General features: G+C 32.1%; 1 protein-coding gene across 2 annotated transcripts; it reads right to left on the bottom strand.

Moving 5' to 3' along the window:
- Positions 1 to 7969: 7969 nt before the first annotated feature.
- LOC127734234 (tetratricopeptide repeat protein 1-like) lies at positions 7970 to 23120 on the bottom strand. 2 transcript variants are annotated; one of them, XR_007997480.1, is made up of 7 exons: positions 23058 to 23120; positions 17019 to 17499; positions 16168 to 16341; positions 12972 to 13157; positions 12450 to 12504; positions 9288 to 11021; positions 7970 to 9251 (listed from the first exon to the last, which is right to left on the bottom strand). XR_007997480.1 is itself a non-coding variant. In XM_052244009.1 (6 exons), exons 2-6 carry the CDS (start codon positions 17391 to 17393, stop codon positions 10894 to 10896), a joined length of 918 nt encoding a protein of 305 aa, XP_052099969.1. In that variant the 5' UTR covers positions 17394 to 17499; positions 23058 to 23120; the 3' UTR covers positions 7970 to 10893. The 2 variants fall into 2 exon arrangements, 1 of the variants encoding a protein (XP_052099969.1); XM_052244009.1 differs by having other exon boundaries at positions 7970 to 11021.
- Positions 23121 to 23390: the final 270 nt, after the last annotated feature.

A 23390-nucleotide genomic window follows, 5' to 3' on the forward strand; every position in this document is an offset into this window, starting at 1 on the left:
AAAGCTCGACAAAGGGATAGTGATCCGGCGGCGGCGTTAACTAACTTCTTAATTTTTCAGAAGGTAGGAGACCTGGATGATTCATAGTTTGTATATAGATGCCTTATGATATTAAGTTACAGTCTGTAATATGTCATTGTCCTTGATCTCATTTTCATGGTTCACTGACTACTTGAAAAAAAAGTTAAAATTTTTTGTAATGTTAATTTCTCAGTTATGAGTAATAGGATAACTATATTTGGTATGTGCATACCTTGCAAGGTCTTCATGCCTGTCAGACAGTTTTCACTTGACCTCGACCTCATTTCATGGTGAACAAGGTTAAGTTTTCATGGTTAAGTCCATATCTCAGATACTTTAAGTAATAGGTCTACTATATTTGGTGTTTTATTTGACCTTTACCTCATTTTCATGGTTCATTGCTCAATGTTAAGATTTTATAGGACTGCAAAAAAATTGTATATTGGTATGACATTGGTGTCGTTCGAAGACACATTGGTTTACGCACTCTAACTTTAGTTTAAGTGAATGGATCTCTAATGAAATTTTACCATAAAGTTTAATACCACAAAAGGAATGTGGGGATTGATTTTGGGGGTTATGGTACCAACAGTTGAGGGAATAAGGGGCCAAAAATAAGCATTTTTGTAACTTCCAGACAATAACTTGTGTGTTAGTGTATGGATCTCTCAGACATTGTACCTCAAGGTTCCATATCACAAAGGGAATGCTGGGATTGATTTTTGGGGTAATTGCCTCAAAATTTTAGGAATTAGGGGCAAAAAAAGGGGCAAAAAACAAGCATTTTTCTAGTTTCATGACAATAACTTGTGTGTAAGTGTATGGATCTTTCTGAAATTGTATTACAAGGTTCCATATCACAAAGGGAAAGCTGGAATTGAGTTTGGGGGTAATTGCCCAAAACGTTTAGGAATAAGGGGCCAAAAAGGGGCTAAAAATAAGCATTTTTCTAGTTTCCAGACACTTGATCTCTCTGAAATTGTACTGCAAGGTACCATACCAGGTAGGGAAGGCTGGGATTGATTTTGGGGGTAGTTGCCTCAAAAGTTTAGGAATAAGGGGCCAAAAAGGGGTAAAAGCAAGCCTTTTTCTAGTTTCAGGACAATAACTTGTGTGTAAGTGCATGGATCTTTATGAAATTGTACTACAAGGTTCCATATCACAAAGGGAAAGCTGGGTTTGAGTTTGGGGGTAATTGCCCTAAACGTTTAGAAATTTGGGGCCAAAAAGGGGCCAAAAAACAAGCATTTTTACAGTTTCCAGACAATAACTTGTGTTCAAGTGTATGGATCTCTCTTGTACTGCAAGGTACCATACCACAAAGGGAAGGCTGGGATTGAGTTTGGGAGTGATGAATCATAAGGGGGTTCAAAAAATTGGGGGGGGGGGGGGGTTCCTTTTTTTTTTCTTTAAAATTTTCCATTTTAAGTTGGTTATTTTTTATTCATATATAAAAGCAAATAATAATGATATGGTTTGATTTCATCAAAAATTGAAATATATGGGTTCTTTGATATGCTGAATTTAACCATGTATTTAGATTCTTAATGTTTGGTCCCGTTTTCAAATTGGTCTACATTAAGGTCCAAAGGGTCCAAAATTAAACTTAGTTGGATTTTAACAAAAATTGAATTCTTGGGGTTCTTTGATATGCTGAATCTAACCGTGTATGTATTTAGATTTTGGATATTGGACCATAATAGGTAAATTAAAATTTTTTAAGTTCTTATACCACATTCATTCTGTGTCAGAAACCTATGCTGTGTCAAATATTTAATCACAATCCAAATTCAGAGCTGTATCAAGCTTGAATGTTGTGTCCATACTTGCCCAAACTGTTCAGGGTTCGACCTCTGCGGTCGTATCAAGCTGCGCCCAGCGGAGCATTTTATTGTGTTTTGGTCTGTTTTTATACGACCATAAACAAATTTTGTGGTTGTATATTGGTATGACGTTGGCGTCTTCGTCGGAAGACACATTGGTTTTCGCACTCTAACTTTAGTTTAAGTGAATGGATCTCTATGAAATTTTACCATAAGGTTCAATACCACAAAAGGAAGGTTGGGATTGATTCTGGGGATTATGGTACCAACAGTTAAGGAATTAGGGGCCAAAAAGGGGCCACAAATAAGCATTTTTGTAACTTCCAGACAAAACTTGTGTGTTAGTGTATGGATCTCTCCGACTTTGTACCACAAGGTTCCATATCACAAAGGGAATGCTGGTATTGATTTTTGGGGTAATTGCCTCAAAATTTGAGGAATTAGGGGCAAAAAAAGGGGCAAAAAACAAGCATTTTTCTAGTTTCATGACAATAACTTGTGTGTAAGTGTATGGATCTTTCTGAAATTGTACTACAAGGTTCCATATCACAAAGGGAAAGCTGGAATTGAGTTTGGGGGTAATTCCCCAAAACGTTTAGGAATAAGGGGCAAAAAATGGGCCAAAAATAAGCATTTTTCTAGTTTCCAGACAATAACTAATGTGTTCAAGTGTATGGATCTCTCTGAAATTGTACTGCAAGGTACCATACCACAAAGGGAAGGCTGGGATTGATTTTGGGGGTAATTGCCTCAAAATTTTAGGAATTAGGGGCCAAAAAGGGGCAAAAAACAAGCATTTTTCTAGTTTCAGGACAATAACTTGTGTGTAAGTGTATGGATCTTTATGAAATTGTACTACAAGGTTCCATATCACAAAGGAAAAGCTTGGTTTGAGTTGAGGGGTAATTGCCCTAAACGTTTAGGAATTTGGAGCCAAAAAGGGGCCTAAAAACAAGCATTTTTGTAGTTTCCAGACAATAACTTGTGTTCAAGTGTATGGATCTCTCTGAAATTGTACTGCAAGGTACCATACCACAAAGGGAAGGCTGGGATTGAGTTTGGGGATGATGAATCATAAGGGAGCTACCATTTGATTTTTATGGGGGGGGGCTAGGATGAAAAATTTTGTCCTGCCTTTTTTTTTAGTTGTAATCTCTGTCCTGCCTTTTTATTTTTCACTCTATTCGGTCCTGCCTTTTTTTTAATTAGTTTATCCTGACTTTATTTACATACATTGTCATCCTGCCTTTTTTTTAAACTCAAAACTCCTGTCCTGCCTTTTTTTTCAAATTTCATCCTAGACCCCCCCCCCATAAAAATCAAATGGTAGCTCCCTAAGGGGGTTCAAAAAATTTGGGGGAGGGATTTTTTTTTTCTTTTTTTCCTTTTTTTTTTATTTAAAATTTTCCATTTTAAATTGGTTATTTCTGATTTATATATAAAAGGAAATAATAATGATATGGTTTGAATAGGTAAATTAAAATTTTTTAAGTTCTTAGACCACATTCATTCTGTGTCAGAAACCTATGCTGTGTCAAATATTTAATCACAATCCAAATTCAGTGCTGTATCAAGCTTGAATGTTGTGTCCCTACTTGCCCCAACTGTTCAGGGTTCGACCTCTGTGGTCGTATCAAGCTGCGCCCAGCGGAGCATTTTATTCTAATACTGTATGCAGTAGGTCTACTATATTTGGTGTATGGAAATATTTTACGATGTACATGTCAGTCTGGCAGGTTTTATTTGATGGTTCATTGCTTATGTTAAGTTTATATACGACCGCAAAAAATTTTTTTGGATCGTATAATGGTATGATGTTGTCTGCGTCGTTGTCCGAAGACACATTGGTTTCCGGACAATTACTTTAGTTTTAAGTTAATGGATCTCTATGAAATTTTTTAAGAAGGTTCAATACCACAAAAGGAAAGTTGGGATTGATTTTGGGGATGATGGTCCATTTAGGAATAAGGGGCCCAAAAGGGGCCCAAAACAAACATTTTTCTAGTTTCAGGATAATAAATTGTGTATAAGTATTTCGATTGCTCTGAAATTGTACAACAATGTTTAATACCACAAGTAGAAGGTTGGGATTCATATAAGGGGTTATGGGGCAAACAGTTTAGGAATTAAGGGCCTAAAAGGGGCCAAAAACAACAATTTTTGTAGTTTCCAGACAATAACTTGTGTGTAAGTGTATGGATCTCTCTGATATTGTACCATAAGGTTCCATATCACAAAGGAAAGGCTGGGATTGAGTTTGGGGGTAATTGCCTCAAACATATAGGAATTAGGGGCCAAAAAAGGGCCAAAAACATGCATTATTCTAGTTTCCAAGCAATAACTTGTGTTAGAATGTATGGATCTCTCTGAAATTGTACTACAAGGTTCCATACTACAAAGGAAAGAATTGGATCGAGTCTTGTGGTAATTGCTCCAAGGGGGGATTCCAAAAGTTAGGGGGGGGTTTCCAATTTTTTTAAGGAATTCATATTTTTTTCAAAAATTTTCAAATTTCAAATTTTGTAAAAGTTTCAAGAAGTAATCTTCAATTGCACAGTATTGCGCAATAGATTTGTAAGATCTTTTACCACATTTATTTTGTGTCAGAAACCTATATTATGTCAAAAATTTGATCACAATCAAAATTCAGACAGTATCAAGCTTGAATATTATATCCAAATTTGCCCAAACTGTTCAGGGTTCGACCTCTGCAGTCGTATCAGGCTGCGCTCAGCGACGCATTTTATTGTGATTTAGTCTGTTTTTTTTCAACTTTAATCAATAGGTCAACTGTATTTGGTGTATGGAATGATTGTAAGGTGTATATGTTTGTCTGGCAGGTATCATCTGACCTTCACCTTATTTTCATGGTTGATTGGTCAATGTTTCCTGGTTAACTTTGTTTCTCAGATACTTTAAGCAATAGGTCAACTTTATTTGATGCATGGAATGATTTTAAGGTGTACATGTTTGCCTGGCAGGGTTCATCTGACTTTGACTTCATTTTCATGGTTCATTTGTCAATATAGAATTTCCATGGTTTGGTGTGTTTCTTTTATACTATAAGCAATAGGTCATATATATTCTGTGTATGGAATGATTGTATTAAAGGTGTACATGTATTTCCGGCTTGGTTTATCAGACCTTGACCTCATTTTCTTGGATCATAAATGTTAATGTGATACTTGTAGTAAAACTTTATATGTAGGACTATCAACATAAAATCAATGGTCAGTATAGAAGCCGAGACATTTCAGCGTGTGCACTCTTGTGTAAAAATACAACAATTGTAAAAACAAATATGATATACACTAACTAATGACAACCATTGAATTACAAGCTCCTGGCAAGTTTAGATCTTAGATTGTAAGAGACCTAAAATCATATAACTTGGTGTAAGGATTATTACAGGAACTTTGAAGTATAGCACCCACTTAAAAAATAAGGTCACTGACTAACATTTTATACCTCTTTTGACTTCATTGAGTGATAGGTCAGAGTTCAGCTCTAAGATACTTAGTGACCTAAAAATACATAATTTGGTGTAAAGATGCATCTAAGGAAGTATCATTAGCTTCCCACAAAAAGTAATTTATTCTAACCTATATTTTAAGCTTTAATGGCTAGGATTGAGGTTTATGTTCCTGTTCAGACCTTTGATACTAAGTGACCTATAATCATATAACTTATTGCAAGGATGCATCTTAGCATGCAGAGGCCTCCCACATGAAGCTGACACATTGACTGATATGTAGGGCAAATTTGGCTTTCTGTTTAGCTGACCTGATCCAAAATGCAATGTCAGCTATTGCCATTACTTGCCCTCAGTCCATCTCCTCCTCTGAAACTACTGGGCCAAATTCTTCCAAACTTTACCTGCATGTTCTTAAGGGAATCTAGTTTACAAATTGTATCCAGAGGTTTGATCCATCAACAAACATGGCAGCTGTTGATAAAAATAGAACATAAGAGTAAACTGCAGTTGTTGGCTTTTATCTCAAAAACTAAGGCAGTTAGAGAAAATCTGACATAAGAGTAAATACAATCAGCAGTTCAAGGTCTATCTCTAATATTTAAAAAAAATTCACTCATTCCATTTTGAAAATATTGCCCCTGAAATATCAATTTTTATCAAATTTCACCCTTTTTACAAGCCCGTCAAAATTTTGACGGGACGTATTATGGTATACAAACGTCCGTCTGTCTGTCCGTCTGTTCGGCGTCCACATGTTGCACCGTAACTTGAGAACAACTAATCCAAATTTCATGAAAAGTAACATAGTTGTTTCTTATGATGGTCAAACGATCTGTATACTTTTTGGTGAAAATAAGATTAAAACTTTTTGAGTTACGGGACTTTCACATGTCGCGCTGTTTCTCAAAAACGATTTATAATTATTGCTTAAAACTTTACACACTTCTTAATTATATTAATCTAAAGATCTGTATACTTTTTGGTGATGATTTAAAATTTTATTTTAGAGTTATGATTATTGCATAGAACGTCACACACAAGACGACGGGCGTATCATGCGCTCGTGGCGCAGCTGTTTATTGGTTATTATCTTGATAACTATTGTAGGTGGTGAGAAACTTTTTTAATTACAAAAAATGTTGAGAACAATTATATCTACAGATCTACAATAAACCAATAGTGTTCAAAATCGTCAATTGACTACATATTAGAGGTAACCCTTGAATGAAGATTTTTACCTTTCTTTTGTAATTTTTTGCAGAAACTAGAGAAGATAAAGAGTGTTTAAACGGTAAAAATGGTTCAGCTCAATAAGTCTAATGACCGAAATCAAATATTGACGCTTCATAGAAGTTCTTTCCCCTGAATGCTTTTTAACCAATTTTTTAGAACAACTAAAGTAGATAGGTATCATTAGTAAATAGCAAAATAAGATCTACAAATGAGTAAACATGTATGAAATCTTCAATTGGCTATCGACATTAAAAAAAAAACTCTGAAGAGCTATAAAGGATCAATGTGCTAAGAGTAATGTAAGTCAGACACTAGGCATTCTGATAGGACATGGCCAAGAATTTAAACGTTTTGCACATCAAAGTAGCAGACATGCCAACTATCCCGATTTATGGGGGATATCCCCCATGAGAGATGTTGACCTGAATTTTGAAATTCTTTGTTATATAAACAGAACACCTCAAACAGGCATTCAAATGAGTAATCAGGGTATTGAAGCACAAATATACTCATTAAAACAATATAGTAGTAGATTAAGAACACTTATGACAATATTAGAGGAGCATAAGGTCCTCTTGTGCTTAAAATCCCCCATGGAGATTTTGAAAAGTTGGCAGGTATAAAGTAGAACCTCACTTCACTTAATTATAAGTACTGTTTATCTAGAGAAGTACAGCTAAAAGTACCTTTTTTTCTATGACCTTGCAACCCTGGAAAATTAATTAGCAAACATAATTTTCATTGAGAAACTAGGACCATCCTTTTGTGAATACAGTATATAAATAACGAGACGTGGCAATGAGAAATCTATACACCAGAGACCAAATGATGGGGACATAATCTTACACTTGTTTGTTATATCCTTTGTGAAGGACCAGTTATTAGCTATACATATATGTAAATTTTATTTTGAAAAAGTTCAAAATATGTACCTTCTGTGCAATTAAGAATTATATATGGGCTACTTACTATCTGAATCAAGGAAGCAAAAATTACACTAAATATCAGTCAGTGAAGCCTAAAAACTAGGTCAGAGTAACCTATGTTATGTGGGCGATTGCTATACTCCACAAGATGCATCTTTACCCTAAATTATATGACTGTAATTATTCTAACCGACTCCAGACTGACCAGTCATTACTCATACTCCTTAATGCATCACACTTGGTGGAGAAATAACTATTAATATAAAAGTCTTTGAGATCGATCCAACAAACTCACACACTCCCACCAAGCACACTTCCACGATTAACAAGACTGTTTTATCATTGAATATTGATTGATTGAATGTTGGTATTTAACACCACTTTCGGCACTATTGGTTTTATTGTGGGGGCAGTATTTACTGGTGGAGAAAGCAGGAGAACCTCCACCTTTTGGCATGAAAACTGACAATTCTAGTCAATTAAGATTGTGATACAGTAGATGATTATCATTTAATAGTAATTTGTTTAAGTAATTCAGATTTACATACAGTACATATTTATATTTTTTTAAATAGTATTTCAACACTGTCATCTAGTTTTCATTGCTTATAAATGTGTATAATAAACTACACAGTGTTAATAGATTGCAAAAAATCTGTTTACTCTGATAAATGCACAATGGTGAAGAAAAAAGCTAAAAACATATTTCTAAGGCGTTATAACAAGACAGAGAAGCAAGGTGTTTTATTATTTTATTCCACTGTCTGCTGATATAATAATGCTGTAAATGAATATAATAAATAATACCCCCAAAATAAATTAATGATTGAAAAAAAGACAGAAAACGATAAATAAATATTTTCTAGTTCCATATTACTATATCAAGCTAATATCTATGTGAGCTGAATTATTTCCATGTTTTTCTTGAGTCTAAGTGGAGATAACTCGGTACTTAAAAAAAAAACATATTCCAAGAGGAGATAACTCACTTTAAATATTAAATTTACAAATATTTATAAAGCAAATGATACTGCTGTCTAGCTGAATCTACTCAGCTGTGTTGAAAGCAATGTGTCTTTAAGGTTAAAATATTTGAAAACTTCCAGTTAATCAAAGTAAAATTATGAAAATAACAAGTCAATATTTTCATTCATATTGAAAATAAACTGTTAACACAGAGATATGTCTTGCCTTTTTGTTATTTTGATAATGCAAATGTTGATATTAAAAAAGCAATACTTTAACATGTAAAGTACAAAAATGTAGCATACAAATATTCAAAGTCAATGAACCATGACTAAAGGTACAGGGCTAAACAATCTCCATGGAAATGAGATGTACCAATGCTAATACAACTGCATACCAAATACCATTGACTTTTCATAAATCGTTCCATTTAAACAAACCTAAACACAAACATTAACTTGTAAACTATGTAAAAGTTTCAAGGTGGGGCTATATAATCTCCATGGAAACCATTTTAGTATTATAGTTATCAGTAATGGATTTCTTTCCAAAAACAAGGTAAAACTATTAGTTCATGGTAGAAAGCTTTGTTCAGTTTCCTAGAGATGACTAGAATATCCAATTTACTAATTGATAGTGAACACGCTTTGATAGTATGGTAGCTCTAGTTGCCTCAGTAGGGAAGTTTGAGATTGTGGAAATAACAAAATTATAATTGGCTACTTTTATGATTTAAAAAAATAATGCTAGATATCAAAACGGCCAAAATCTAACATTTTTCTCATTGAGAAAAAAAAGTGTCAACACCTAATAACATTATTCTTTATGAGAAAAAGTCAACACCTAGTAATATTATTCTTGGTTATGGTAATAAGAGAAACATTCATTGAATCTTAAAAAAAACAAGATTTTGAAATTAATAGTTAGTGGAAAAACAAGACAAAAGTCTTTGTTTACCATATCAACTTTTATTGAATTTACATTTAGTATACTTTGTTTCATTTGTTTAAAATGATTGGCAATTATAGAAACAATTTTATAAGAAAGAGGTTTATTGATATAATGGTTATCACTAAATGCAATGATAAAAAATTAATTTTTTTGAAGAAACATTCTGATTTAAATATTTGATATTATAATTTTTCAAAGCATTTTGAAATTGAAATTTTTTGGGTAAATTTGATGACTGACTGAGAAAAGCTTTAACACTTTTTAGATTCATCTATCTTTTCATATTTGAAAAATACTGGTAAATTGTACCATTTGTGGTGAAATGAATTTTTTATAATTATATATGTAAATGAGGTCACAGTCAACAGACACAAAAAACCCCAAAGATATCTTAAGGTTAATATATATATCAATTCAGTACAAACATTTGTAATGTTTATAATTCTATTATTACTTATATTCACATTCCTAATTTGGGGTATTTTTTTTGAAAAAGCTGAAACCTTTGAATTTTTTACTTGCAACCATGGCAAACATTTGCAAATTCTACCTCAAAGTATATATATATATTCACTACATTTTTTCATTATGTACCAACATTTCACAATAACAAAACTTGAATCCCTCAAAGACCTTTAAAAGCTCTTGAAAATAAAATTGTACTGTTTATATTATATGCAGTTATTACTTTGATTCATGTAATTAACCAAATTACATATCTTTTACACAGATTAATTGTTGAAATTTTTTTCAAAAGTGAAAATTTATCAAAATTAGAAGATAAATAGTTTGAAAAAATTATGTAATCAGGACTCCCTTTTCTTTTGAGTGTATTAAATTTGGTGGTTTCATTAGAAACTGCAGATTTCAGATGTTTGATCAATTTCAAATAGAGACTATAAGATTATTAGTTGAAAAATCAATAGCGCAAAAAAAGATTAAGACAAAAAAACAAAGACAACTCGACCATGGTAATAAATTTCAGTATGCTGATTCCCTAATTAAACAAGAAATTAAAATGAAAACATAACTATCTGATAAAAACATCCAAAATGCTCCTATAGAGGAAAACTTCAGTTTATGGTAAAACATGTTAATTCATACTATGTGCAAGTCCATTTTTATTTTTATATGTAACAAAACCCCATATGATTCTACAAATGAAATAGTGAGACCCTCCATCTATATACAAATTCAATATATTGCGGTGATGAAAAAAACATTTAACATGATTTTGCTTACATCTGAGGAACCACTGGCAAAAACAAAATAACATTAAAACCATTTATAAAAGTTCAAATAGACACATCGATGTATTTCTAGCGCTATATTCTTTCATTTGATTAAAATCCAACATGTAGAAGCAGACTATTGTTAAGTATGATTTTAATACCTTAGTAACTTTGCATTGAAATGGACAGATGTATAAGAGTTTACACAAGTTAATAAGTTCTGTCAGGAAGAACTCATCACCAAGTTTCTAAAGTCTGATCTGTTGTCATGACTCAGGATTCTGTTGAAAATTCACTGAATATCCTCCTGTCTTTGGATCTTGTTGCATTTTAAAATTGTTTGTAGAAAGACCAAATGGTTTCAAAACCATATTGCCTAAGTCTTTTAATTTACCTGTAAATAAAGTACCAGTACATAATTTAACAATTATAATTAATTGCAACACTTTTAATTTCATCATCATTAGGTTCCAATTTTTTTTTCAGAGATCAATCAATTTTAAAAATCAATTTAAATTTCAAATATCTTATTGATAATAATAATCAAACAGAATTTGATAACATCCTCTCCCTGATATTATACAATTAATGACTTTTGATGAGGTTGATACTATACAATTATTGACTTTTGATGAGGTTGATACAATGATTTATCAACCCCAGAGATATGAATGTCAAAAATCAAAAGTCAACAATTGTTTTATTATACGACTTTTTATCCTTCTCCAATTTTCTAGTATTTGCTCAAGATACTTTTAAAAACTGCTCCCTGTTTTTATACTAAATATATCATCTGCTTTTGCAGTTGCTAATTTTCATAAGTTGAAATATTCAATGAAGTTTACTAAAAAAAATACACCGAAAACAAGAAGAAAAGAAAAAAACAGGAATGTACATGACGTCATTGACGTTGCCTTGGAATATCTATATTTTGGTACACAGACGTTGTTCCAAATCTTATATTAACCTCTCGTGATTTTTGCCTCGGTGAATATAATGTTTTATCAAAGAGGATTTCCTATGCTTTTAACCAATGAGCAAACAGAAAATGTAAAGTCATATAATAAAATGATTTATCAACCTCAAAGATATGATATTCACCGAGTACAACGGCAGCATGTGAATGTCATATCTTCGGGGTTGATAAATCATTTAATTATACTTCACGTTAAAATGCCATATTTTGATTGGCTAATACAAGGGTGTTAATTTACTCTATTACCCTACATGGAGACGCTTGATCAAGTGTGCGCTAAATACGACTCTATCCTATGGCAAATACTCTATTACCCTTCACAGAGACGCTTGATCAAGTGTGCGCTTTATTAAATATGACTCTATCCTATGGCAAATACTCTATTACCCTTCACGGAGATGCTTGATCAAGTGTGCGCTTTATTAAATACGGATGGTTGTTATGTACAAGACGTCATAGTTTATTACTTTGAATTTGAAATTTAATCGACGGTAATAACAGAACATTCAGTATAATAAATTAAATAACACATAACTGAGAGGGTGATAGAGCAGATTGTTACCCCTCGAAAAGACATTGTCAACCTTGGCTTCGCCTCAGTTGACAATGTTTTCTCGGGGTAACAATCTGCTCTATCACCCTCTCAGCTATGTGTTATTTATATAGTATCAACTGATATCAAAGTCAACAATTGTTTTATTATATTAATTTTTTTTATACTTCTTAAATTTTTTAGAATTAACTGCTCCTTGTTTTTTTTATATTAAATATATCATTGAAAAAAAAACATGTAGTAAAAAACAAATTAAAAGCGCTTCTATTTCACATATTGTTATTTAAAATTACCCATCATTTCTTCCTTTAACTTTTCATTCTTTTCTTTTATTTGGTCAGGAAGTCTCTGAAGAAGAAGGAAATGTGTTATTTGTATTAAATGATACCTACATCGTGGTCAAATTCTGTATATTTATAAACAGATGGAATGTTGTCATCTCTTGTCTGCAGAATAGAATCATATTTTTTTTCTCCTGTCCAAGATGTAAAGGACAGTTACTCTAAAAAATCAACTTATTGGCTCAAATGAAAAATTTGCAGGCAAAGTTTTGTTTCATGTTAAAATAAACTGTAGGAGATTTTGCATTAAAAAATTCTTATATGCAGAAATGACAAAGATTCATATGTGAAGCTTAAAGAAATTATAAAGTAAATCTAATCATAGAATAAAATCTATCTAGCATAACTACACATGGTATGATTGATTGTAAATAGGTCTCTTCCTTGAAAAGGGTGGAAGGGAAAGGAGCATTGCAGGCTACAAGACAGAAAATTATTTTTTCTGAATATTTGAAATTTAAAAAATATACCAACCATACAAGCACTTCTAGCAATGTAATGACTAGGATCAAGTTCTATAATTCTTTGATAATCGGCTAGAGCCTCCTCTAATTTTTCCACCTTTTCATACAATTCTGCTCTTCGTAGTACAGCTTTCAGATAGTGTGGGTGTAAGTCTATCGCTTTACTACAGTCTTTTATAGCTTCATCATATTTTTCCTTTAAAAAAACAGGCAGGTGACAGTTGTTTACAATAAAATGCTGTATTGAAATTTTTTGGCACAAATTTACAATGAGTATTGAACAAATTGGTTGTTTCGCATTGTTTATTACATTGCTGCATAAAATCAAAAGAACATAAGTAATGTGGTGAACATTAAAATATAATAGGCATTATTTTTATGTCAACAGGTAAGGAGCTGTGAGCATTCTTTATGTAAACTAAAGTATTCTTTAATATGGTATTATCTGGCTATATAACACTGTGTATTTATCATCTGTGATAGTAATATCATTCAGTTAGAAACATTTTATAGTTTGTTTTTTCTCTATACCAATTGGTATTTCACTGATTGTAATAATTAGTGTTTGTGTAGAAAGAGAGAGGATATACAATCTGCAACTACTAGTGACACAATAAATATCAAATTCAAGTACAATATCAACAAGGATGGCTTAATTAATTGTAACCAATTTCAAACTTGATCTGTATTAAGTGGTAATAAGCATTGTGTAAAAGTTTCATAACATTTGGTTGAGGCAAACTAAAGTAAGAGAACGGAAACAAAAAAATCAGCAATTTTTATGTTTATAAAGGGGCATAACTCAAGAACGGTAAAAGTGACGCCACCCAATTTTGAACTTGATCTGTATTATGTGGTAATAAGTATTGTGTATAAGTTTCATAACATTTGGTTGAGACAAACTAAAGTTAGAGAATGGAAACGAAAAACTCAGCAATTTTGATGTTTATAAAGATGCATAACTCAAAAACCGTTATTGTGACGGCACCCAATTTCAAACTTGATCTGTGTTTTGTGGAAATAAGCATTTTGTATAAGTTTCATAATATTTGGTTGAGGGAAACTAAAGTTAGAGAATGGAAACCAACTTTGGGACGTACGGACGGACGTAAGTACAGATGGACAAGGGTAAAACTTAATGCCCCCTCTGCTATGGCGGGGGTATAAAAATGCAACTACTCATTACACAATTATACGAAATAAAAGCTTACTATCTTCAAGAATGGTTGATAGCAGGGGAAAATGATCATTTTCATGAATGTGCTCCAGTAATAAGGCTATCATTACATCAACTTGAGCAAAACTCACTGATAACAGCTAATTGTTACACAACCAGACACAAATAACAGCTAAATATTTACATTGTTAACCACCTATTGTTACTACTTAAAAGATTAACTCATATTTTCATTTTCAATTTTTCAAACATCAAATCATAGCACACTGGACGTTTAAGAAAACAATCAATCAATCAATCAAATCATATGAAACATGATGATCTACATCCTTAATTATGTTTTAAAAATGACCGAATTACTGAGACCTGAAACATAAGAAGAATAAATGTGGATAGTGTCCACATGTGGACACAGATGATGCCCCCGCTTGCATATCATATAGTCATAAACGGACATAACTGAAGAACAGTAAAAGTGACGCTACCCAAATTTGAACTTGATCTGAGTTTTGTGGTAATAAGCATTGTGTGTAAGTCTCATAACATTTGGTTGAGGATAACTTAAGTAGAGAACAGAAACTAAAAATTCAGCAATTTTTCTATTTTTAAACACGCATAACTCTAGAACGGTTGTGTATAAGTTTTATAATATTTGGTTGAGACAAATTAAAGTTGGAGAACGGAAACGTAAAATTCAGCAATTTTTATGTTTGTAAAGGGACATAACTCAAGAATGGTAAAAGTGTCGCCACAAAATTTCGTACTTAATCTGTATTATGTAGTAATAAGCATTGTGTATAAGTTTCATAACATTTGGTTGTGGCAAACTAAAGTTAGAAAACGGAAACCAAAAATTTGTACTTGATCTTAGTTTTGTGGTAATGAATATTGAGTATAAGATTCATAATGTTTGGTTGGGGCAAACTTAAGTACCAGAATGGCAACTAAAAATTTTGCAATCTTTCGATTTATAAAGGGGCATAACTCAATAATGGTTAAAGTGACACTACCCAAATTCAACTTGATCTGTGTTTTATCAGTGGAAGTCAAAATTAAACATTGCATTGTATAAAGCAGTGATTGTAGTTGATTCAACTGTAATCATGGACAAAGGAAGATAACTCCAATTTTAAAAATTACTTGATATTTAGAAGAAAAAAAAAATTTTGCAATTTTTCCATTTATAAAGGGGCATAACTCTAGAACGGTTAAAGTGACGCCACCAAAATTCAAACTTGATCTGTGTTTTGTAGTAATAAGCATTATGTATAAGTTTCATAACATCTGGTTGAGGCAAACGTAAGTTAGAGAACGGAAACTAAAAATTTTGCAATTTTTCCATTTATAAAGGGGCATAACTCTAGAACGGTTAAAGTGACGCCACCAAAATTCAAACTTGATCTGTGTTTTGTGGTAATAAGCATTGTGTATAAGTTTCATAACATTTGGTTGAGACAAACTTAAGTTAGAGAACGGAAACCAATTTTGGGACATACGTACGTACATACGTACAGACGGACAAGGGTAAAATTTAATGCCCCCACCGCTACGGCGTGGGCATAAAAAAAAAGAAAGATACCCAAGAAACAGAACAATGGACAACAATGGAAATGCAAAACTGTAATTTGCATGCAAACATTCTATGTTAAGTAATTGATTTGGGTGAAAACTGTGGGAGGAGAGGATTTTTCTAATTCTTACAACAAAGTCTTCAGTTATATACTGTCTGTATGTTACTAGATATCTTTTGGCTGTTTGTGTCATTGGGTTGCTGTCTCATTGACACACACCTGAAATCTCCTTTTCTTCACGTACAAAAATTGTAAATCATGCAATATGGGCAATGCTTTGGTACAACATTGGCAATGTTTAGCCATACAATCACAAACAAAATATATATATGTATAGTGTAATACACCTTCGAACTGAATCAGGTATCCTGGATAAGCATCAAATTGTATTTTAAGATGGGATGCTCATATAACGAACATCCTAATTGTTAAGGAATTGAATTTTTCAAAACTCTTACCATATGAAGTTTACAAGCAGCTCTGTTTGAATACATTATCGACCTTTCTTTGAAGTATGAATATGGACAGGTCTGTAAAGCTCTACTATAATATTTTATAGCCTCTTTATAGAACCCTTCTTTGAAAACTTTGTTCCCCTCATCTTTATATTTCTGAGCTTCTGCTTTCTTTAACTGAAAAAAATACAGAAAAATATGTACACTGTTATTTTAATAAACATTGGTAATTTTGGAATTGAATGCTTCTTTCTGTAGTTTTATTGAGAAGAAAAACTGTTGACCGAAGCACATCTTGTTTAGAAATGTTTTACAACCCTTTAAGACTTCAAAAAAAATCCTTCAAATCTTATTTTGATATTTAGATACTGAAACCAGTAAATTGGTAGTTAAATCAAGCTTTTTGATTGTTTATTTATTCCAGCTCATTGTTATACCATTGTTATTGATAACATACAAGCAGTGATGTTGAATTTAAGAACCTCTTTGAAACTCCACATGATTTCAGGGATGCAAATCAAAATGATGGAATCCCTGTGAAATATCCAGGCCATATTATTAAATTCAATATATATTTCTAAAATGCTTTATTCTAGATATTTCTCTATATTGTGATACTGGTTTTTTTTAATGTATTGAAATAAAAATGTGTGTATTTTCTTGCCACTTTATTATGCTTAAGTAAGTACAAATCATTATGACTTATATTAAAATTGCCTAAGATCACTTAACAAATATATGTATTAAAAGTATATTATTTCACATAAACATAAACATGAAGTAACGATTTTTTTCACCATATACATAGATATTTTGTAGTTTAATAAGTATTGATATAAATATTATCATCTTACATTTTTTTCTTCTTCTGTCAATTTTTCCTCTTCCAACTTTAGTTGCTCTTCTTCTATTTCAATTTCTCCTTCATCAGCAGATTCATACTCCTCCTCTGATGAAGAGTCACCCTCCTCACTGTCAGTATTACCATTTACTTTATCATCACTAACTTTTTGTTCTGTCTGTATTCCATCAGCTTTCAATGTATCTGACACAACACCCTCACTGGTTTTTCTATTTTGTTCTGTCATCTCATTACTTTCTTGATAATTAATATTTTCTTGTTCTTCTTGTGGTGCATTGTTATCAGTTTTCTGTTTATTTTCATAAACGATTTCATTATCACAATTCGAATTATCATTATTTTTACTGCAATTGGTATTTTGATCCATTGTAGTAGCTCTTTTTAATTTCAATTTTAGCGTTTGTACTGTGATTTACTTCATTTCTGTATATAATTATACATGCATCTTCTTCATTACCATTAATATTTTCCTCCTGAAAATAAGTTTCACATTTTCAGTAATGTTTTTCATATACATGTATTTCTTCAGTGTGTAACCTTCAACATGTTGTAAGAGCAGAGGCCTCAGTGGCTGAGTGGTCTAAGTAGATCATCTACAGACATTCCTAGCCTGTAAACACTGAGGTTTTGAGTTCAAACCAAAACCAAAATCAATCAATCAATCAATCAATGTTGTGAGAACAGAACCTAACAAATCCACCAAGTAATATAAACTAAAGGCTCTAACATGTCTAAGGGACTTATATAGCTCATTTTGTATCTAAGGGTTTCTCACTGATTTCAATGATTTTGTTCCTTGACATACAACAAGAGACACAAATGGAGCAATAAACAATATATATTATTATAACTGAATCAAGGTAAGCTGACCTTATAACACAAAAAGTTTAAAAGGGCAAAAAATAGATAGTAAACAATTTTATTATTAAGGATCCTTGATACATGAATGTATGACATGACCATTTTCTATTTTCTGTGGATTTCAATTTTTATGCAGGAAAAGAAATTATCTTTCAGGTATCTCTGTCTTGACCATCTGTAAACATGCAAATTCCACTACTTTATTTAAATAACATTTCAGATATATTCATTTTAAGTATCGTGGGTATATCATGTTAACTGTTATACATCAATGAAACTTAATTTTTGTCAGAAACTTTTTGTAATGCATGTATATCATATAGCTGACTATGCGGTATGGGTTTTGCTCATTGTTGAAAGCCGTACGGTGACCTATAGTTGTTACCGTCTATGCCATTTGTTCTTTGGTGGAGAGTTGTATCATTGGCAATAATACCACATAGGTCTTCTTATGTTTATATATCATGTATATTTGCATACAGTTCATGCACACATAGAGATATCAATAACTATTTGCAAGTATGGTGCAGTTCACTTTAAGCAAAAGTCATGACAGTCACTGTGAAATAGACATCCTTAACATAGATTTCAAATTCTGCTTTCACTAGATGGAAATATAACAAGTTTAAGAATTTGATTTTTTTTTCATTTGATTGCAATGGGTTCTACTTTACTATTTAGAAATAACAAACCTGCAACATATTTCTCAATATTTTTTTCCAACTAACTTTTTTTAACAGAATATAAAAGTATTCTTTCAGAAATTATTTGATTCAACATTAAAAAATGTGTGCTTTTAAAGGCAAAATGATTCCAAATGCTAGATTACATAAGATACAAACAGGGCAATCAAATAAAGAAGAACAGTTAGTAAAATGGCACAAAAAAATGTCTTTTATGTCTACAGCACCATTATCTGCACCTAAAGCAGGTAAGAATTGAATAGATGACATATCAGCCTTTCAGAATCCGTTTTGAAAATACCTTACCTGCTTTGGGTGTATGGAATGGTGCTGTAGCTGTAAAAGGCACCAGTTTGGGGTGAGGTAGTTGGCAAACATTTTCCCTAATTGACTTAATAGGTCTTGATAAGGGATTAGGGGCTTTGGTAATCTTACATGTATCTGGCAATTTATTCCAAGTTTTGGCTCTTCTTACAAAATATGAGTGTTTTAAGATATTTGATTGAAACCTTTGGTGTACCACTTTATTATTATGCTACTGACTCTTTGTTGTGAGTCCTCTATCAATTTGAAAAAGAGCTTGCTTCCTTAAGTTATAATACTAGCAGCCATTTTACAATTTTAAAAGTTTCAATCATATCTCTTTTTATTCTCCTGTATGAAAGTGTAGTTAAGCCCAGTTTTTTCAATCCCTGTGAACTGTTTCTTCCCTTTCCGCTTTAAACACAATGTAGAACACATACCAGTCGAATAGCATATATTTCTGCCCCAAAAACATCTATGATATGAGGAATCAGGGTCTGTTCGCCCTAGTACCTGTTCAACCCTTGGTCTGTTCGCCCTTATACCTGTTTGCCCTGGGTCCATTCGCTCTATTTTTTATTCTATTTTGTTGTCTTGTTGTATAATGCTTATTATTTGAAAAGAGTACCGTATGTTAAAGTTTGTTGAAAATGACTATTTTCCTTTGATCTGCCCCAGAGACATATATACTAAATGTATTTATATGTCTCTGTCTGCACTGTAGAGTACCATGCAGGAATACAAGGAATTTAATACAAAACAACTGAAGACCATGTTATCTACATGTATTTATCTTTATTGATAAATTTTAACAATTTCAAAACAATCATTAATAGTAACAAGATCCAATTCGAACTTCGAATCACACACCAGTTATGTCCTTAATTTTTTACTCTACACTATTATTTTAAACATGTTAAAGAGCACATAATTATGTAGTAAATGTGTCAAAACGATCTTGAGATCAAAGTAGCCAAGCTGTGTGCGAAAAGAAAAATTCCATTTATGTCTTACAATTCGTACATCATTGTTTTTACTCATTCCAAGCTGACTAGTTTATTTAAAAAAAAAACGTTACTTTCATTATCAATCCAACAGACAATTAATAAAAAAAAAAGTGAGCTCAGACATCATAATTATACCTAAATCAGCATTCTAAATTATAATCAACGGCCATTAAAATTAATTCTAATTAAAACAAATGTAAGAATGAAGCCCATAAATGCTCTAAAACCATGAAAACAATGATTTTTCATGAATTTCGAGAATATATATTTTCTTTAGTATTGATCATATAAATATCTGAATAAGTTTATTAAATCTTAATACCACTATATTTATTAATTTGTTTTTAAAAGTAGGGCGAAAGGACTCTATGGGTCAATGGACCTGATACCTGATACCTGATACTGTAGGATTAAATATTGTCCGCCATGAAATTATGCCCACCGGACACTTTTTCATAGTAAATTGTAACCATGGACATAATGTTATGACAATATTTACCTGTGAAATCGTGTCCACACATGTGAATAAAATGCTCTGCTGGGCGCAGCTTGATACGACCGCAGAGGTCGAACCCTGAACAGTTGGGGCAAGTATGGACACAACATTCAAGCTTGATACACACTGAATTTGGATTGTGATTAAATATTTGACACAGCATAGGTTTCTGACACAGAATGAATGTGGTCTAAAAACTTATAAATTTTTAATTTACCTATTCAAACCATATCATTATTATTTGCTTTTATATATAAATCAGAAATAACCAATTTAAAATGGAAAATTTAAAGAAGAAAAAGGAAAAAAATCCCTCCCCCCAAATTTTTTGAACCCCCTTATGATTCATCACCCCCAAACTCAATCCCAGCCTTCCTTTTGTGGTATGGTACCTTGCAGTACAATTTCAGAGAGATCCATACACTTGAACACAAGTTATTGTCTGGAAACTAGAAAAATGCTTGTTTTTTTGCCCCTTTTTGGCCCCAAATTCCTAAATGTTTAGGGCAATTACCCCCAAACTCAAACCCAGCTTTCCCTTTGTGATATGGAACCTTGTAGTACAATTTCATAAAGATCCATACACTTACACACAAGTTATTGTCCTGAAACTAGAAAAATGCTTGTTTTTTGCCCCTTTTTGGCCCCAAATTCCTAAAATTTGAGGCAATTACCCCTTAAATCAATCCTAGCCTTCCCTTTGTGGTATGGTACCTTGCAGTACAATTTCAGGGAGATCCATACACTTGAACACAAGTTATTGTCTGGAAACTAGAAAAATGCTTATTTTTGGCCCCTTCTTCCTAAACGTTTTGGGCAATTACCCCCAAACTCAATTCCAACTTTCCCTTTGTGATATGGAACCTTGTAGTATAATTTCAGAAAGATCCATACACTTACACACAAGTTATTGTCATGAAACTACAAAAATGCTTATTTTTGGCCCCTTATTTCTTAACTGTTGGTACCATAACCCCCAAAATCAATCACGACCTTCCTTTTGTGGTATTGAACCTTATGGTAAAATTTCATAGAGATCCATTCACTTAAACTAAAGTTAGAGTGCGAAAACCAATGTGTCTTCGGACGACGACAACGACATCAACGTCATACCAATATATGACTGCAAAATTTTTTTGCGGTCGTATAAAAAGTGTCCTTCAAAGAAAGGACAGTATTTCATATGAAAAAGTGTCCTTCATAGAACATGTAGAAAGGACAGTATTTCAAGTGAAAAGGTGTTAACTCTCAATACCTACAAAATATATACATAGCTTCAGTTCTTTATCTAAATTGAAGTTTTAAAATTAGCATAGGGGTTTTGTCTTTATCAAAACATGGCATGTAAACTGGAGTATTGAATTCATACAAAATGTGATCATCAGCATGTGTAATTAAACATAAATCATACAATAAAACATGTACTGATACAAACACAAACACATTTAATAGAACTTAATATGAACTATGTAAATAACATAAATGTAATTCATTTCAATTTACAAAATCATGTAATATTCAAGAATAGTACTCATAAATACTGTTCTTCCTACATTTGGCCTTTCTTGTTCCATTTTGTTTATATCAAATCATAACTGGATCTTAATTGGTTTGTTTAAGTAATACAAAATTAATTATAGCTAAAACATTTCAGTGACTTATCATCTCCCTTTAAAGGACACTTTTTACTGTGAAAAAGTGTCCTCTTATTGAAAATCAACCTTTATTGTCGATGATTGCAAGTTCGTTATGCTTGCAAGTTCCTGACATTTGGGGATTTCCACTTTATTTGTGACGTCATGCAAAAGTATTTATCATCGGCAACGTGCTACTTCAAAAAACTTAACCGAATATTTTTCATTGCATTTTCACTAATATCGGCTTGAAAGAGAGAAGTTGTGTATGTTCTAGCATATTATTTGTTTAAACGTCTATTTCCACTACTACTGTTTTATTCCTCTCCTAGAATTTTTTTTTAATTCTTGTGAAAATCCTTCAGCAATGTTATTGACATCTCAACAATGAGTCATCATCTATTTTTCTCTTTTTTTTCCGAGATATTCATTTGTTATTTGATCTCAAATTTATTCTGAAATGTTCAAATACATAATACAATAAGCCTGACCAATATATTGTTGCACATGCTCAAAAGCCACCGTCAAAGACAAAGGTCACGAACTTACAAGCATGTCTACTTATCTTACGGAATTTGGTCACAATACAAAACATAGACAGATTGACCATGTTTCTTAAGATATTCATCAATTAAATGTAGCAGACTGTTTGCAATTCAGTAAAGAATATTTACATGCACAGTGGATAATATTTGCTCCAAGGTTGTGATTTTTTTTTCATTTCGAGTTAGGGTAACGAACTTCCAATCATTGAGGATAAAGGACAGAATTTAATAGTATTTTATCATGAAATTATGTCCGATTGAATGGACAATTTTTCACAGCATCGGACACATTTAAATGGACACTTTTTCACAGGACACTTTTATGGCTCACAAGACGAGCCCCTGTGCCTTCTGCAAACTCTTTGAGTCCTTCTATCTTGTCCAAATCATTATTTATAATAATTGTTAGGAACTTTTTTTTTAACCTAAATAGCATATACTGTTGAATTGTACTGATTATTTCCAAGAAATTTGACTATATGACTTGCATGATCTTGCATACCTGCTAGATGTAATTACTGTACTTTCTCTTTCTGAATTTGTCGGTGTCGAATTTGAACTTGAAAATAGATGAAGACATTCGTTGAATAAAACGTTTTAATTATTTGAATCCCAATAGCCTAATTTGAAAACTAACACGGAAAAGAAACATTATTTGTTCTCTTGATCATTTAAATTCAGTAACTTTCGAAAGAAAAATCTGAACTCAACTTTATTTTAAAAGCTTCAATGTTCGTTTCAGAATTAAATTGTTTGATGAGGGATATAACAGTAGTGTAATTAGCACAAAGAAGACACAACTATCCGGAACTGTTAACCGGAAGTGTAATGCCAT

This window comes from Mytilus californianus, unplaced genomic scaffold (genome assembly GCF_021869535.1).
Source record: "Mytilus californianus isolate M0D057914Y unplaced genomic scaffold, xbMytCali1.0.p SCAF_3, whole genome shotgun sequence".
Classification (NCBI taxonomy): Eukaryota; Metazoa; Mollusca; class Bivalvia; order Mytilida; family Mytilidae; genus Mytilus; species Mytilus californianus.

Bases quoted from the DNA above. Each gene is read 5' to 3' on its own strand.
- LOC127734234 (XM_052244009.1), bottom strand. From the start codon at position 17,393: ATGGATCAAAATACCAATTGCAGTAAAAATAATGATAATTCGAATTGT. The intron at 12,505-12,971 runs GTTGGTATATTT...CTTCTTCTTCAG, and splicing joins TTGCTAGAAGTGCTTGTATG to AGACTTCCTGACCAAATAAA. The intron at 11,022-12,449 runs GTAATTTTAAAT...CTTTATTTACAG, and splicing joins GTTAAAGGAAGAAATGATGG to GTAAATTAAAAGACTTAGGC.